The sequence below is a fragment of the Tupaia chinensis genome, unplaced genomic scaffold (assembly GCF_000334495.1).
Source record: "Tupaia chinensis unplaced genomic scaffold, TupChi_1.0 Scaffold140308_1, whole genome shotgun sequence".
In the NCBI taxonomy this organism is placed as follows: Eukaryota; Metazoa; Chordata; class Mammalia; order Scandentia; family Tupaiidae; genus Tupaia; species Tupaia belangeri.
The window spans coordinates 397728-415685 of record NW_006200185.1 but is presented as its reverse complement, the minus strand read 5'-3'; the positions used below and the strand labels follow the sequence as shown (position 1 = coordinate 415685).

Below are 17958 nucleotides of genomic sequence, written 5' to 3'. Positions count from 1 at the left end.
GAGAGAGAGAAAGTGAGAAAGCAAGCCACCAGGTCTGGGACTTGAACCATGGTTGGCAACATGGGAGTGTCCAGCGCCTTAACCACTACACCACCTGCTGGTCCCTCATGGAAATGTTTTACATAGACAAACTTGTGTTTTCAATCTGAATTTCCCAATCTTATTTCACATTATAGCATAGTATACATAACGTGGTCATTTTTGTATGGCACACTGGGGAAGGTAGACTTGCACTTGCATGCTGCTAGAAAGGACAAGCCCAGACTTCAGCTGCCCCAGGCCTAACACAGCTCTCCCAAGAGTTAAATTAGGGAGGATGAGTTACTTCAATAGTCATTTGAAGAATGAATTGGACTAAAACAATACTGGAGGCAGGGTATTTGGTTAAACTAACCAGGTATAATAGGGATAGAGCAAATAATTGGAAAATGGAATCAAAAGGACTTGGGGCTGACTTCATAGCTTGGTGATTAAGTCATCTGGATCCCACCTGGACAACTGTTCAATTTGAGTTCTGGACCCAAAGGCTTGAATAACACAATGAGTATGTGTGTGCACATGTGATCAAAATCCCAAAAAGAATTATTTATGTAATTTGATTTATGATTATTATTTTTTAATTTGCTATAGGGCACATGTGCAAGAGAGAGAGAGAGAAAGCAAGCCACCAATTCCAGAACTCAAACCACAGTCAGCCATGTAGGTTGTCCTGTTAACTACCATACCACCTGCTGGCCCTGGTCATTATGTTCTTAAAGGATCGATTGGGTATGGCAAATTGAGCCACATAAACCAAGGATCTAGTTCAGTGTATAAATTATCCTGATATTAAAAGTAGCCATGACAGTGTACTAGAGCTCTACCTTCACTGAAAGTTCTCCCACCTACAACCTCAAGGAGGCAACCCGTCATATATACCACGTAACTACAACCTCTTGGCCACAGGTGAATGTAACAAGGATAAACATTTGACTTAAGTTGAGCCACTGGGATTCTCTCTCATGAGAATCAGGCACTGGGGCCTAATCACTGAGTCAAGTCTTTGCAGGAAATCAACCTTTAAGATCATATAGATCAATGGTTCTCAAAGGGTGGTCCTCAGATAAGAATCATTCAGAGACTTTTTAGAAGTCAGTTTTTTACACTTCACTTTGTATTTACTGAATCAAAGACCCTGGGTTGCATCCCAGCACTCTGTGTTTTATAGGTAGTCTTCCAGGTGATTCTGGGGCTGGCTATCATTCATGTAGACTCCTACAGCATGGCTAACTTCAGTAGGGGGAGCCTTGCTCCAACTTGAAAAGCTACCTCCTGTTCTTAGAGATTTAAGGAATTTGTTTCTCCTCCATGCAAAGCCCAGCACAGGTGGCCTCCCTAGTTCCTAATTATCAAGTAGGACAAATGTGTGTGTGACTAAAAGTGCTGTCAAGTCCTCTTACTTGGGGAGTAGTGAGAACATGTATGTAACTGGCTGTATCTGCTTGACTAAGGGGTATGATTCCTTTCTGTCTTAGAAGATTATTAGGTTGCCTATGGTGCACATCACATTCTGATTTAATATTTATTCAATAATAAGAGCTTTCTTTTTTACTACCTTTGTGGAGAGGATTTCTGGGTTGGGAGATCTCATTTTAAATGATATTTACTTAACACTGGTTTGGTCTGTCTGGAGTGGACAGTGACAAAGAGTTTCCCCTTCACCAAACCTTAGTTAGGCTCTTATGAATTCTTTTCCCAACTAGGCCTCAACTCTTGTACTTCTTGCCCAATTTTAGGGAGAATCTTGCTAAATTGGATTAGCTAGAACCCCTCACCCTGTAGGTCTGCTTGTCCTTGATATCTGATCTTGTTCCTCTCTTCAGGCTAGAGAAGGCATAGAGGAAAGATGAAGCCAGAGGACCTACTCTAAGGCCAGAGCATGAAAGAGTGCTATGTTGGAGTATAGACTTCATTCCACAGGCATTGAGGGGCTATGGAAGACTTTTAATCAGGGAAATAAAGATGCAGTTTTTGACTTTAGATAAATGCTTCTAACAGTAATGTAGAGGACAGACTGGGAAAGAGAAGGGTCAAATGCACAACACTGAATGTATATACAATAATAATTTTTAAATACTATTTAAGAACTTTTTAGCCTGTTATTACTCAAAAACTTTTCTTGGACTGACCTTTTTCTAAGCAACCCTAACAATATATGGAACTATATATGTTTTTTAACCAAAAAATATATATTTTTTGGTTATATTTGTCCAGGATGTGGATGATACAAGACAACAGTAGTGAGTATGGGTGCATGTTTGATAGTTGGCCATTTTTCCTAAAAGGTTTTGGTGTTCCTCTGGCCCCACAGTCTCATCCCAATGAGTCTCAAGATCCCAAGAATCTTTAGGAGCTACAATATTTTTGATGGTGCCCATAAGGAGAAAGGAGTGACTTATTATAATAGTCTCTACCATTGGCTAGTAGCTCAATTTATGGTAAACACTTGCTTGATATTACCAGTGAGGTCCTGTGTACTACTTGTGAAACTGGGGTATGGCTATTGGAACAAATGCCTCATTTTGGCAGCTCCTACCTAGTGCCCCACCTTAATTCATTGGGTTCACATTTTTCTGGCATAGTAACCCATAATTGAAAGTTTTTTCAACTGAGGACTTTGTTAACAAAAATCTAGAAGTACAAAAACACTTTGAATGAACTACATATATATTTATTGAATAGTTAACAAAGGCACATCAATAACCACTTACTACATATACGTATAATTAACACATTATTATTCTCCCTTAAGTGTCGATTTTTCCAACAAAAAAAAATTGTCCAGCTTTTCAGGTCATGAAGGCTAAAGGCAAAGTCCTAATCCTGATCGTATTCTTCCTCACCCTCTTCTTGAGAACCACATTGATCCTTGATGGGTTGATGTCATTTTCTGATTCCATAAGGTCTCTAGAAGCATGCCGACTGGAGAGATGACTTAGATTCCTTCTGCATTCCCTCAAGTCCAGTTTTTAATAAAGAGATTGTCTTCTTTACAGGAGCTTTTGCTGCTATTCATCCACTGTTATTCTATGATTTTCCACCAATCTCTCTCTTTGCACTTGTACATACATGTAGTACATTGCATCACTAATAGGGAAACAGCTTTCTTTCTCTCATCAGGAAAACCTATGGTTTTTCTTGTTGTTGTGCTTTGCATTGAGTGCCCTGCTGGCCTCTGTGTTGTGCTCTGTCTCCATCCATAACATAAAAACACCAGGCTACACTGATCAGAACTTCCTTCTTACACCAACTTCTGCACTCACTTTGGAATGATGTGTTTGTGATTTGGGGATCTGTTTGTATAGACCAGAATCAGGCTTTTGGTGCCTATCATAAACCACACCCTATGTCAGAGTGACTGCCTCTTTAATCCAAAATACTCTGCTTGGAGCTCCTGGTTTTTATTCCCCCAAACACCTACTGCCCTCCTGCCTAATGCAGAATTGTAAGTTCGGCAATGCAAGGAAAATCTAGGCAGACTCAGCTAAATGGGCATTTCTAGTACAGAAAGAAGCCATGTAAAAATAAATCGGAGTGTGTATATCTATGTGTTGATTACCCCATAAATGGACCAAGCCTGTCCTGTCGTGCTGACTATGGGAGCAGAATCCAGTCTGTGGAATTTGGGGATGCTCAGTACTTAGTAAGTTCATTATTTTAGATTCACTTTTTGAGAACTTTCCTAACAATAATTAAATTACCAGAATCTTCATTTTTTAACCTTCTTGAATTGGTGAATGACTGTACCACTCACTCCTAGGAATTTGATTGCTGTGCTTAAATGCCGAAATTCAGCATCTAGAAGTTGGCTTTAGTAAAACATATCTATGAATGTGGCTGTCTGATACTTTACCATTGGAGAGTCATGCTCTTTAAATACATACTCTGCTAGGAGGGGCAGCACATCCATCCCTGTAGTTCTTTAATACCATAGTGTGACTCGCCTCTTAAGAGCTCAGTTATGAGCTGCTCCCATAGTTTCAGATGTCCAAACAGGAAAGTTCTGAAAAGTTAAAGTCTGATGTACCCAAGGAAGCAGGCCAGATAAAATGCTACCAAGGGGCTTTTAGAGGGCCAGAGGCCACCATGAGGAATGAGTAGAGGAAGGCTTTAGAAGGATGTTGTGAAAACAAGTTGAAAAATACCCAAGATATACTTGGTTTATATCTGGATTTGCCTGTGAGTCAACTTTTTTCTGGCCAATAAAAACACTAAGCCTCCATTTTGATAATGATGATGGCCGAGAGTGCCTGCCCTAAATTCTGATCTAACATTCAGCAGCTTCAAAGAGAAACACATAAACCGAATTCTGAAGAGGCCAAAGACCTCTTGTAAATCTGTCTATATACTGAACTGGTTTTAGTGCTGGGCTTATCACTCACAGAAACATACACAACACATCAAAGGGCTCAAAGTTGGCTTATCAAGAAATGCCACAGTGAGAACCACATCATAAAGAGTAAAGTAGGACACAAGGGGCAAGGGAGCTCTGTAAGGGACAGGCGATACTGGACAAGGAGCCTACTTCCTCCCTGGCCCTCTTCACTGTAATCGACCTGTAAATAATACCTTACTCTGCCATGATCCCGGATCCAAACTGTACTCACCTTAGTTTTCCATCAACTCAATGGGGAACAATGGCCAATGCAGAGAAATTCCAGATTAATGTTTATGAGGTATTCAGAAATCTTATGAAATAAAGAATTACCAAGTTATATTTGCTTTCTTAAAGAACAAAAATAATTATCCTTTAATTCCTGAGCTATTTGTTGGAGATAACCAATCTGAAGTGAGAGAAAACATTTTAATGGAAAAATCCATGCATATCATTATGATGACACCACTGATGCCCATCTTGGAAATGATGAAGTAAACAACACTGGTTTCATATGTTCCACTTAAGATGCAGGATAAAAATGAATAACTGGGGAATGCAAACTTCTAAGAATGTTATCTTAGAATATGTCTTAGGATTTCTGAGGCAAAGTAGAAATCAGCAGACATTCCAAAATTCGTAGTTTTCTTTCAGTAAAATACAAGTGTTTCTCTTGCATTAATAACTTCAATCTTTTAGGAATCATACATCTAACACAATGGATGTATTATCTACATAATTCAAAATACTGAAAGCATATCTGGAAATAAATTTACTGTATGTATGAAAGATAATGTTGAATCAAACTACAAATTTAAATTTTATATGATAACTATGAAATATTAGGATTAATATGTAGAGTATAGATAGCTTTTAGTGAACTCTCATTGTGTGAATATGGATTCATAAAAAAAGACATAACCAAGAAATTTACACATTTTATTAAAAGAACGAAAATAAACAGAGATAGCATACTAAAATGAGTTGGATAACATGCATACTTCAAAACACAAATGAGTACTATAGCACTGTAACTTGAAAAAAAAACACAAAAAAGTATCTGCAATTGAGGGAATGAATTATTACATTTGGAGGCAGTTAAGTCTACAATTGCTGCACAGTGGTAATAATTGTCTTAACTGTAAGTGGTGGCTTTTTTTTTGGGGGGGGGGGAGGGTTTTTTTAAGTGGTGGCTTTTTTTTTGGGGGGGGGGAGAGGTTTTTGCTATAGGGTGCCAGAAAGACAGAGAGAAACAGAGAGATAGAAAGTGAGAAATGACCCCCCAGGAGGGATGGCCACACCGCAATCCCTTCTCCTCCATTCTCCTCTCAGGATCTTGGGCATGCATGCACACGCGCCCAGCGTGAGTTCAAGCCACCGGGTCCGGAACTCGAACAGTGGTTGCCTCCATGGGAGTTCAGCGACACAGCCATTACGGTAACTGCTGGTCCCAACTGCAAGTGTTTTTAAAATGACATTTTTTTCTTGCCCAAATTATGTGCTTCCCTTTTTTTCTACATTATTCCACATTGTTATTATGTAATGTTAGGCCTTATTTAGGAGTAATCTTTAAGCATTTTAAAAAAATAATTATTTAGGAGTATAGGAACAATTGTTTCATTTTCTCATAATTAAAGCAGTAACAACCATAATAAAAGAAAACCTGTTTTGAAAGGCCATCCTCAGAATCCAGGGATTTAATGGTTATATCATTCTCTCAACTGCTAGACACAAAGACGTAACAAAATAATTTGGCTTCCATTACAAAGAAAATAACATCTGTATACAGCAATAAAGCTTTGGAACCATGCAGTTTTATGACAGATAAATCTTTAGGTTGTGTGTTTTGGGAGGGAAAAAAAAAAGCACTGATTAATAGTTGGGTTACTTTTAGGTCTTGTTATGAAAGTTTTTTTTTTTTAAAGTATTGTGACGTAGAAGATGACTAGCAAGGATTTCTGCAATTTCTGTAAAAATATATGATTTTTTTCTCTCTTTTAGGTAAACAATTGCAGTGGGGACGTTTCTACTTAAAAATAAAATTTGACTGGAATAATCAAGGTTTTGAGTATTAACAAGTGATTCTCTTACAGGTAAGTTCAAGTGGAGGGGCTGGACATTCTTACTTGTTAGTCAAACTAAACCCTTTCCTGGGCTTAATAATAGAGGATAGGTTTTGACTTCAGTTATATGCATTTGCTGTATTTCATTCCCTAATATGTTTTACTTATTTAAACACAGTCACTGTGTTTAAGGTCCAGACTGTGACCCAGAGGCTGTGAGCATGCACACCATGACATCTATTCATTAGATATTTTTAGTGATGTTTCTAGGGCTGTCACTACAATTTTATAAATGATTTTTCCTGACTTAAAGTCTCATATTTCTATGGAGCCAGCAGGTGGCATGAAGGTTAAGGCAACTGGATCCCACATGGCCAAATGAACACATGAGTCTCAGACCCAGCAGCTTGAAAAGCACGCTGGGCGCATGTGCATGGACACGCATGCTTAAAATCCTGAGAGGAGAATGGAGGAGAAGGGATTGTGGCATGGGGGTGATTTCTCACTTTCCTTCTCTCTCTGGTGAGCGCACTTGCCGTATAGCAAAATTAAAAACAAAACAAAACCCAAAAAACCCTCATTTCTATTGAGTTTGTGGATATATATTTTTGTGACTTACAGATTCACAAGGAAATGACAACATGAGGACTTGTGTCAAATTGGGACATTACATTGGCTATAAGACCATGGAATTGCAGACTACTGAATGGATGAATGAATGTTTATTTTTCACATTAATGGAAAGAAATGCTGGTTGGATTGTCAGGCTGTTACATGGCTGACTCCATGTGGTTATGGACTAAGGTGTGGAGTTGGGATTTATAGCCAACTGGCCCTGAGCAATTAGAAAACTGTAAGGCTTGGATTGCTTTCTGGCTTTGGTTTATTTTTCTGTCTCTGTGAGAGCTGTCAAAACGGGTGGCAATACCACCAACCCCCACCCCTCCCCAAACAGGTTCCTTCTCCAAGGGAAGGGCAACATGCTATAAAATGTGAAGTACTTGTGGTAATGGGTCCCTTAACCTTCCTAACTTTGACCTTTTCTAGGCTTCATTGTATCGGGGCAACAAGAGAGTTAAATGGCTATCTGTAGGTGATGTGGGAGCTCAAATTGCCAATGATGGTCCAACTGAAACGTTCTCATCCAGCTTCTGTGTATGTAAAATTTTGGCTGATACTCTCCTATTTATTTAGTTAAAACAAAACAGTGCGAGGCTGGAGTGGCACAGAGAAGTACTTTGTAATCTGGTAAAGGAAGGTCCGAAAACAGCTTCCACTGAGCAGATATAATGTAAATAAAGTCATTTATAAAGTTGTGCCAGGAGATTTTTTTTCCCCCATTGAAGGAAATGAGCTGTTTGTATAGGCCATAATTAATTGTTAAGTAAAATCTTTTAATGGTTGCCAATTTAGTTTTGGTTTCTAGATCTTAAAGGAGGACTTGTGGTTAATGTTAACAATATTTTTACTTAATTACATATTCATTGACATACATAGTAATTGATATATATATTAATTGATAATTTGCTATAAAAGATGAAACCTGATCATAATGGGAATGCTATCTTGAAATAGACAAAGTATTTCACTATTTACAATCATGGCAAAATGAAAAGCTCTGCCAGAAATCTGCCTGGTGTGTGTGTGTGTGTAGTGAGGATTCACTTCAAAAAGCAACAGTCTTGGCTGGTGGTTTTGCTAAAAGTTGAAGTACTTCTCTTGTTCAGTGCTGTTAGCTAAAGTTGACTTTTCTTTTCTACCACCATTCTTCTCTTTTGATTGAGCTGTAGTAAACTAGAACGCCCCCACAACAGCAAAACATCATTAAGGTTTAGTTAAGCCATACAGCAAAAAAAAAAAAAAAAAAAAAACAAACCCCAAAACCAAGCCAACAACCCTCCTTCTCAAAGCCTTAGAAATAACTCTTACTAACTTCCACTATTATCACAGACTTTTTTTTTTAAGAGAGAAAAAAAAAAACCAGCTCCAAGGATTGCTTTCATGGACTATGTACATAAGTGCAAAAAAGGTGTGTCTCACACATTCGCACCCTAACTGAGACAATCAGTTAACTGCAGCATATGTCTCTTAAACACTGTTAAGGGGTCATTCCACAGTATCTTTAAGTATTGGTTCACAAATATTAATTCATTTCAAACTATGCTTTAGTCGTGTTTTAATCCTCATATGGATACATTTTTTAGGTAATTTCAGAAAACAGAATCTTTTGCAGCTATCGCTATGCCACTTAAAGAGAGCAATTTTGAATAAAGTTATGGAAAAAAGGCACATAATGCATTATGTATTGATTGTGTCTTTAAGTCTAAATACTGTGGAATAACTCAATCCATGCAACAAATTCTATAAACTATAAAGCTGACTTTAGAATCCATGTGCTGTAAACGGTTTGACCAAAATGTCACACAAGGGCTCAAATTCAGCTTTCACATGGGACTTTGGGATTAAAAAAAAATATATCCAACCATATCTGTGTTCTGAGTTTTGAGCTGTATCTTCTACATGCTCATACTGTCACAAACCACAATATAGTTTACAAGTAAAATTTTCACACACACAAAAATGTCTAAAGGTAGCCATGTTGTAGTTTTGTTGTCAAAGCAACGACTAAATATAGTTAACAACTATTATTTGTACATAAGGTTTAATGTGTTCTTAAACTGTAAATATAGTTAACAACTATTATTTGTACATAAGGTTTAATTTGTTCTTAAACTGTGAACTGTAAGAAGAGTTATGGACTATAATTTATTTTTTGTGTGAACTGTAAGAAGAGTTATGGACTATAATCTATATTATTTCATGCTTCAGTGTCAGTTTAGGGCCTGCCTAGGTGGGTTGAATACATGTAGTAAAAGCTTAAACTTTCTCTAACTTTCCTTCAAAGTTAAATTCATTAGTTACTTAGAAACAGAAAACAGTGATAAAATAAACACCTTAAAACCTAACAGTAAGAAAAATGAAAATGTGGCACCAATTAGTGGGTTGGTGCTCAGAACCTGTAGTTGTAGTTTTATTTACAGTTTGATTAGGCTAGCAACTAAATTTGCCAAAGAATTGCTACATTCTTTTGCATGCTGTTTATTCTATTGCCTAACACAGGCACTGGTAGTATTAGGCAACTATCTTTCTAAATCTATTCATCTAATTCTTAAAATCAGAGTTCTTACATATATTTTATCTATTTCTACTTCAATGTGTATAAAAGGTATTAGAGTTAAAAACAATGAAGACCAGTTTCTAATTATTCTGGGCCTTACAGCCTACTCAACAGACTAAGGAACTTGGAAAATTTGTGGCTTCATTTTACCTAAGAGCTTCCTCATCTACACTCTCCAAAAAGGGGAAAATGCACCAAATATCATTCCAAGTTGCAAATGAGCCTCCTGTTATTTAATAAAATGTAATGTAAATGTGTTTTTTTATCCGACATCACTATGCTTACTGGTCATGCCGTGAAAAGCAGACTCAAGCTGCAAAGATTAGTTTCACTGAGTGCTGATGGCAGTGAGGAGGGACTTGCTTCTTCCAAACTGGAGAGCAGGTGAGCCTATCTATGCCTCCCATTAGTGAACACAGCCTAATGGTGTAGGACAACACTTACGGCAAGATCAAAGTGCTTTAGCATGTTCAAAAACGGATGGAGAAGATTGATGGAGTAGGAGAAAATGGCTTTCCACATCACAATTAACTACAAATTAAAGACTCTAATCCAGACAAGTGAAATGAAATGCAACAGCTGTTTGTGGAATCATGCCTCGGTTGCAAAAGTAAATACTGTACTTAAATAGCAATTTTATGAATCCATTTATTTTTAGTTTCATCTTAATCCCTCCTTAAAATAGACTTATGTTATGGTGACATAGTGTCTTTTAAAAATATTGACACTACTAAAATCTTCTTAAAAGATAACTTTTAGATTATTTTCTCTGTATACATAACCCGTTTAATCCAAGTTTCAGTACTCTTGCATATGTTTGCAAAAGGCTGAGGAAATGGACAAAAGCTATAATTTGAGGGAAATAAGAATAGAGAAAAAAGGTCCTTGTAAAATACAAAGCTTATAAAATATTAACTAAGAATCATAAGTGGTTAGAATTTTATATATACAATATTAATTCAGTAAATTTTCATTTAGAATCACTTATTAGTTGTGTGACTTGACTTTTTAACTGGAAATTTATAGTCTCATGACTTATCTTTCATCTTTTTTTGAATGAAGATAATGTGAATAAGTCATTGCACAACTAGTTTAAAGAATGCTATCTTGAAGGTGTATTATTCTCAAAACCATCGAATTTGATCAAAATTTTAGGGCTTTGAGCTTTTTTTTCTCAAATTAACTTAAAATCAAGTTTTAAAATGCCAACAACATAGAAAATTGTAGATTAACTTAAAATCAAGTTTTAAAATGCCAATAACATAGAAAATTGTGGCACTAAAAGAACAACAACCCTAAATAACTCTCACTGAACCTCTACTAAAACTAAGTCATTTTAACGTCTTCCAGTGCTTAAAGCAACATGAATATGGCTGTACTCTAGGTTTCTTAACTATGTACATCTTTGCCAAAAGTTTAAAAGATTAGATGAGATAGTATGTTGCATCAAAATGTCAAACTACACCAAAGTTCATTTTGCACAAAAACAGTCCCCATCTCCTTTAAGGACTACATCCAGACTAGTTCAAGTGCATTCTTACTGGATTCATACAATTAGATCTGCCCTTCTGGAGAGGTGCTGGCACAGATTACATAAAGCTCAGTTCTGTACACAAGGGATTTCCAAAGGCATACTCCACTGTCTTCTCTAGCAATGTTACGATTTAGAGAAACAGAAATTAAGTGGTTCAAAGAGTCCACAGGTAAAAGTCAGAACAACTGTTGATCTCTAACTCCTGGCAACATTGTTAACAGATGACACTGGCTCACTACAAGCAAGAGTGTTTGGAAATCACCACTGATCAAGATTTGGGTTGACAATGAAGATCAACAGGATATCAACTCCCAGAGAACTAATCTTACTTTTAGGCTTTCTGAGCCAAATTGATCTGTTATAGGATAGAATTTGAAATGTTCTAAAGCGCAATGTGAAAAGAAGAAACAACTGGGACTCAGGAGACACTTCTGGGTCCCACGATGGCTAGGTAGACTCGGCCCATGCCCTGGGCCTGTTTCATCAAATGTGAAAAGGTCTTTGGCAATTCCATTGTTCTGTGATTCAAACACCAGTAGATAGTTTAACCAATTTTCTCTTTGTTGTCATTTTCATGATGGACATAAGCAACTCTTTCATACAAACCAAACCTGATGGTTTTATACTTCCCCGTTTGAGAACATATAGTCAGTAGAAAATATTAATCAAAGTTGATGTAAAATATCATATGCTTCCGCCACTGTAAAATAGTAATGTTAAGAACTGAGTACAGTGGAGGAGACATGCTACACACCACAGGAATCAATTAACCACAATTCACTTGGTTGTAAGATTACTTCATAAATGTTAAGTAATGTGAACTCAGCTCAGCTCTGTGGAAAATAGCCACTCTGTATCATCCGAAGGGTGCTAAAAATCAATTACAACTTTCAAACAGGCAAACGAATCAGAAAAACTTAAAAAGACGTTTGGAGAGGCTCTGATATTCAAGTTATGGCAGGGAAACCCTGGCCATGTATCACCCTGAAGCAGTATTTAACAAAACTGGAAATTCAGTGGAACTGAAGCTAAAGACAACTGCAGACATCTTTCTTAGTTTTTTTTTTTTTTTAATGAATCAAAAGATAATTGAAATGCCTCCCTCCTTACCCCCTGTCCCTGCCATTTCTCCAAACCTATACTCAGTCTCCTTCTGTGATCAATAGAAAAGATTGTCCATTTGGGGAAGAAAGGCCTCATTTGGAACCAATTCTCTTTCACCCCAACTGACTTTTGCTGGATTGCATCTTACTTACTATTCAAAGAGTAGTCTAAAGAGCATGAGCCATTTACATTTGGAAAATGGCACTTGTGTAAAAAGTTACATTGCAATGATTTTACACACTTTCCTCCAGTTTGTAAAAACTATCTCCACACTCCCATTTCTCTGTTTGATTTATAACCTGTAATTAGCATATCTTTAAGAGCCCAAGTACCGGTTTCTCAGATGAAATGAAAAATAGCTCAGTTTTAGACACTCAATCCAGGAGACAGGATTCTTGAGCCACAGAAAGTGTGATGGACACTTTATATCATTTTTAGAATAAATGCTGAAAAATTAATTTAAAGATAAAGTCTTTATTTTTCAAGTCATTTAAGAGAACTAGTGGTTAATATTTTAAGCTGTTGTCTGCTTTGTGCAGGTAATTATTTCTCTCTTACAAAAACAATTAGTAGTTAGATTGTATTATGCAAGGTCAGATCTGCAGTACAAATTGTATACACACATGTTTATGAACAGGTTTTGTGCACACTCAACAGTGAGGTCTTTTCAATGTCTGCCCCAAGAAATGTCTGCCCCTACAGAAATATTCTAAGAGAGAGAATATTAACATGAGCCTGTCATGTATTTCAAGCACATACACTTCTGTTCTCCACTAATAACATCTTAGTCAAAATCAAACACCAAAAATATGCAGCGAAATACTATAGTATGTAAAAATTGAACACAACACAACACAACACAATACAATAATGGGAAAAAATGGTAGTAGATATACTCATTACATTCTAAATCAACCCAACAAGCTACTGTGTAAACAAAATAGTAAGGTAACACTTCAAAACAGATGAACATTTATCCACCAAGAATGTACAGTAAACCAACAGTCCACTACAGAAATTCACCTAGTATAATGGTTATTGGAAAATCACAAAGAGTAACATAACAAGCTACAAATTTTCATGGTCATATCTATCTATCAAATCCAATTAAGATCGATGGTAGTTATTAGTTTTCTATTTGTGTTTTCTTTCAACATCTCCATTTTTAATGCTTGTTAATATCTGAATCTGTTGGTTTATATGTTTGCCTTCTTTAATATATTGACTGTACTACACTTATTGTTGTGTTGGTAGAAGAGGATGTATGAGAATAGATATAAAAAGGCCATATGGAGGTTCTCATGGAGAGATTCCGATACTCCATAACTCTGCTGTTCAGAATTTCAACTGAAATGGAAGAAAGAGAGAGAAATAATGAAGGGTTATTGAATTAAGAGTCAGGAGATTATGGTTCTTGTTCCAGTTCTGTGTGTGAAATATACCACAATATTCCCCACTCTGAATTTGAGATTCTACTTCTGTGAAAATGAAGCTTATTGGGAATGATCACTGAAGAGCCAGGTATCTATGATCGTCGATGGTGCCCATTAATGTAAAGAACTACATTAAGTTGGCAGAGATGAACTTCATTGTTTAAAGCACTGTCTATTCAAGGCCAAAACTTTTTGCTGAACATCCATCTATCTACCCTACTCTAACTGGCATATATTGAGAAAATGTGTTTGATGCCAAACATTTTCACATGTTCAAATAGTAAATAATATTTACAACTTCCATGTGAATGTTTTATAGCTATGCAGAAATAGCCTTGCCTAAGTGTAAATGTAAGTATGTAGTAAAATTACATGGCCTTTGGAGCAATTTTCAATACCTATTACATATCAGAGCAATTCTGTTCTGCCATATGCCTCTATATTTTCTAATGGAATCAAGCAAAAAGGATCACTCTTCCCAAACATGTTCTATATTGGAAAGTTAACTCACTTGCCAGCTTTCGTTTACCTTGATGTGAAGCAGCACATAACAACTGGGCATGTATTGGCAAAACCTACATGCTTATGTTTGGTGCTATTCTCAAGTTGCCACTATCTCAAATGATATTGGGAAAATGATCACAATTTGTAGCTTCTTCAGTGACGTCATATACTCAAAGGTCTCTTTTTAAAATGTTCCTTATGATGGTGGGAAACTATTTATTTCACGTATAATCAGCTAGCAGCTTGTCCAGAACATAGTGTTCTAGGCCTGTGTATTCCCAGTAGGAAAGAAGGGATTGTCAGGATCTGGGGAATTTGTCTGTCAGGAAACAGAACTGCTGTCTCCTTCAACCAAATGACACACTCTGGTTATGGCAACTTCAAACTTTCAATAACTAAAGGAGGCAATTTGGAGTTGGTACACTTGTTTAATAAGGGAAGCATGGGATATCTAGGAATCTTCAGTGGCTTCAAAAGTCACATGTTCCAAGTGAATGGATGCTCAAATTAAGTGTGTACTACTATGGGCTCTGGACTAGATAAAGAGAAATTCAAGGGTAAAGGTGGAGGGGGGAAATCCAACAACAGAACTTAAAAAAAAATGCTGTGAATGAAAATAATGATTCAATTACTAAATTATGTCAAAATTCAAGATAGCTGGAGCAATTCTGATCAACTGACATGGGAAGCGACACAATGCAGCAGACTGTAAAAGCACTGTTTTTTTGACAACGTCATAGGAGAAGCATGTTGTCCACCCTCTCTGATATAGTTGTCTCAGCCAAATCCTGACCTAATTACTTTGTTTTACTGTTAATAAAAAAATGAAGCTATAAAAAATGTTGAAGAATGAAAATTCAAAATCGATCTGTGCCTTTGGCTAAGAAATCACAGTCCTTTAGTAACAGGAAAACATTTTAGAATTTGTAAGCTCATTGGGAAAATACAGTCCTAGCTGTGACTTGCATGTTAAAAAACTTCATTTTTCTTCAGATATTTCAATTTGAAAAATCAGAGCTGTACAAATCAGGCTATGTATTATATAAGTTATGTCTAGCCATAAAAATATTTACCAAAGCCTTTAGCAGATGAAATTGTGTCGATAAAAATATAACCTAAAATATTATTTATATTAATAGTTAAAGAAACTTACTGTTCTACTGGTAACTTCTACATCTGTGAAACAAACATGGTGCTATTCAGTTCATCTACTGATAAATAGGGTATCTATAGTAGTAAAAAAGATTTTAGATTAAAATAATTTCTTGAGAAAATTGTTTATATTGTTCACTGCTTGGACATGCTAATCAATAATCATCATCAATTTCATAGAAAACTTTAGACATATTAGCCACTTCCACTAATAGTTAATTTTGCAAAGCACAGATTAGAATGTGGTTTGTTGGCCCAATGAACTAGTGCTCTGGGGGCTTTATGGTTATTACACTTCTAATTTAAATGGCAATGGAATTTGCAGTCCGTAAGCATGGCTACCACTTTAATAAGGTGAAATGGTCATAGCATTATATAATAATTATTGTATCTAGCTCCATGTCATTTCTAGACTCTCCCAAAACTTAGTTGCCCTATGACTGTGTCTGGAAATAGCTGAAGCAAACGAAAATCAAAACAACACAAGCACATCTAATGCCTGCATGAGAAGAAATTTCTGATGTAATCACTGAGTCATGATAAGGGTATCTGTGCCTTCGAAAGAAATGTGATATCTGGCTTTCTTTCTAGTGGATCTGAAGGTAAGAAATGATGTTCGTACTAAGTCAGAGTTCAAACACAATAACTAAAAATGGCAGTAAAATAAAATAAATTCTCATTGGTCAAGAGAATTTAAGAAATATTTAGTATATGCATTTGAAGATTGGTGTGCTAGCGATAACTGGATATAGAGTATCAATAGTGACAGCTGATAACTGATGAAAAATGAGTAAATCTGCTGACTAACTTGAGAACGAATAGTAAAGAGCATACAGTAAAGTGCATAGAATATTCTCACATACATGTAAAAAAAAAACTTCTAAATATGGCGATTGCTTAAGAAATACTTAAGGACCAATATCTCTCACCAATCCAAAAAGCATGTACTACATCTTACCGACACACTGTTATTATCTAGGTCTAAACAGGTGAAATAAGCAGCCAAACCTGATTGCCTGTAGCTGTTGCAGCAAACGGAACGCTGGTGGCAGGTGTTGTTGCAGCAGACACAGTGGTAGGTGTAGCACCGTGCATCATGGGCACTTTCAGTAGGAAACCATGGAAGCAACACACAGGAGGGTGGAGCATTTATGCAACCATAACATATACGATGGAATGGGGTGTGGTAGGTATCACAGCAACAAGCCATGTGACATCATCACGATGGATACATCGGGGTGCAACATGCAGTCACAGTCAGTAAAAAGCAGCACAGCATGGAAGGGCGAAAAATTTAAAAAGAGAAAAGGGGAAAGCCAATTATAGTTACCATTAAAGAAAACGGAACCATTCTCAATATCTAGTTAAGTTTTTGAGCAGAATCCCACTTTAATTGACTGAAAAGGCCAAATTTTCAGAAGGGGTTATCATAACTGCACATGAAAAAAAAAAAAAACCAACAAACAAAAAAACAGATCTAATGTTACCAGGACTATCTATTGGAAGATAGTGAAGTACCTGGGTTGCACTTTTGAAAAGGGATTAAGAAATTATGATTTGGTCTTTGGGTTCACTGACTTGTGGATATGAGTGCTGATACTAGATTTGTGGGTACAAAAGGACAGCTATATGTATACTTACCTGACATTCATGCAGAAGTATGGTAGTTCACTGGCATAGATATGGTCAAGAAACAGATACGAAGAATTTGAAGAATACAGTGGATTTTGCATGCAAGTTTTAAGGTATACCTTCCAAAATCCCTAGAAACTTTGGCTACTTATTGAATAAATACATGGACTACTTCACAGGAAATATTGCAGCTACAATTGGTAGCAGCTACAAAGTCTCTTTCAAGATGTTGCTCTTTACCTTTTCTAGTTTCTATGTCATTCTGAAAGCTTTTTGGATGCTTTTCTAAGTTCTAGCTCATTTTGGAAAGCAAACTAGGGAATTAATGTGTGAATGGCAATGTATGAGAGGCAAGCATGCATATGTAATAATTTTTCATGTCTACAGTGAACTCAGATTTTCCTGAAATTCTACAGAAAAAGTGAATGGCTGTAGAGGGGAAAATCAACATGTGCAATGTCAGAGAAATTAAAAATATATCCCAAATGGTCATTAATGGAAACTCTGTAGTTATCCATTCCATTCATTTCTAATTACCTATAGCCATCCTTATTGTCTCACATGGCAATTCTAAAAACACTCTTATTTTCCCTTTGGGAGCATAAGAACTGTATAGGACTCAGTGCCACTAAAGCATGCAGTCCGATTCCTAAGTAGTGCTCTGAAGGTGAAAGGACAGGGGGAATCCTGGAGAAGTCAGTCACAAAATGTGAAGACAGAGACATTTTTTTATGCTTGCAGAGGTCTGTTTTTCTAATTATATGCATGTAATGCTCCTGTCAGTATCAATGGAAAGTTGTTCATTCCTACAGGGGACAGCCTTTTCTTCAATAACTGAGGCCTCATCTCCACTGCCAGGGGTTGTTTTGCTAAGTCAATGACTGCTGCTACTATGTGGTTATCATTTTTTTTTTTTGGAGAGGTTTTCGCTATAGGGTGTGTGC

The 17958-nt window shown here is 36.6% G+C and overlaps 1 protein-coding gene across 1 annotated transcript in view; it reads right to left on the bottom strand.

Annotated features, from left to right (window-relative positions):
- Positions 1-10943: 10943 nt before the first annotated feature.
- MBNL3 (muscleblind like splicing regulator 3) overlaps positions 10944-17958 on the bottom strand; it is a 122865-nt gene continuing 115850 nt past the window's right edge. Inside the window, exons 7-9 of the mRNA XM_014593324.2 lie at positions 16391-16485; positions 15384-15457; positions 10944-13640 (exon numbers count right to left, since the gene is read on the bottom strand). Of these exons, the coding sequence (XP_014448810.1) occupies positions 15401-15457; positions 16391-16485 (152 nt within the window). The 3' untranslated portion in view covers positions 10944-13640; positions 15384-15400. The remainder of the gene's footprint in view (positions 13641-15383; positions 15458-16390; positions 16486-17958) is intronic.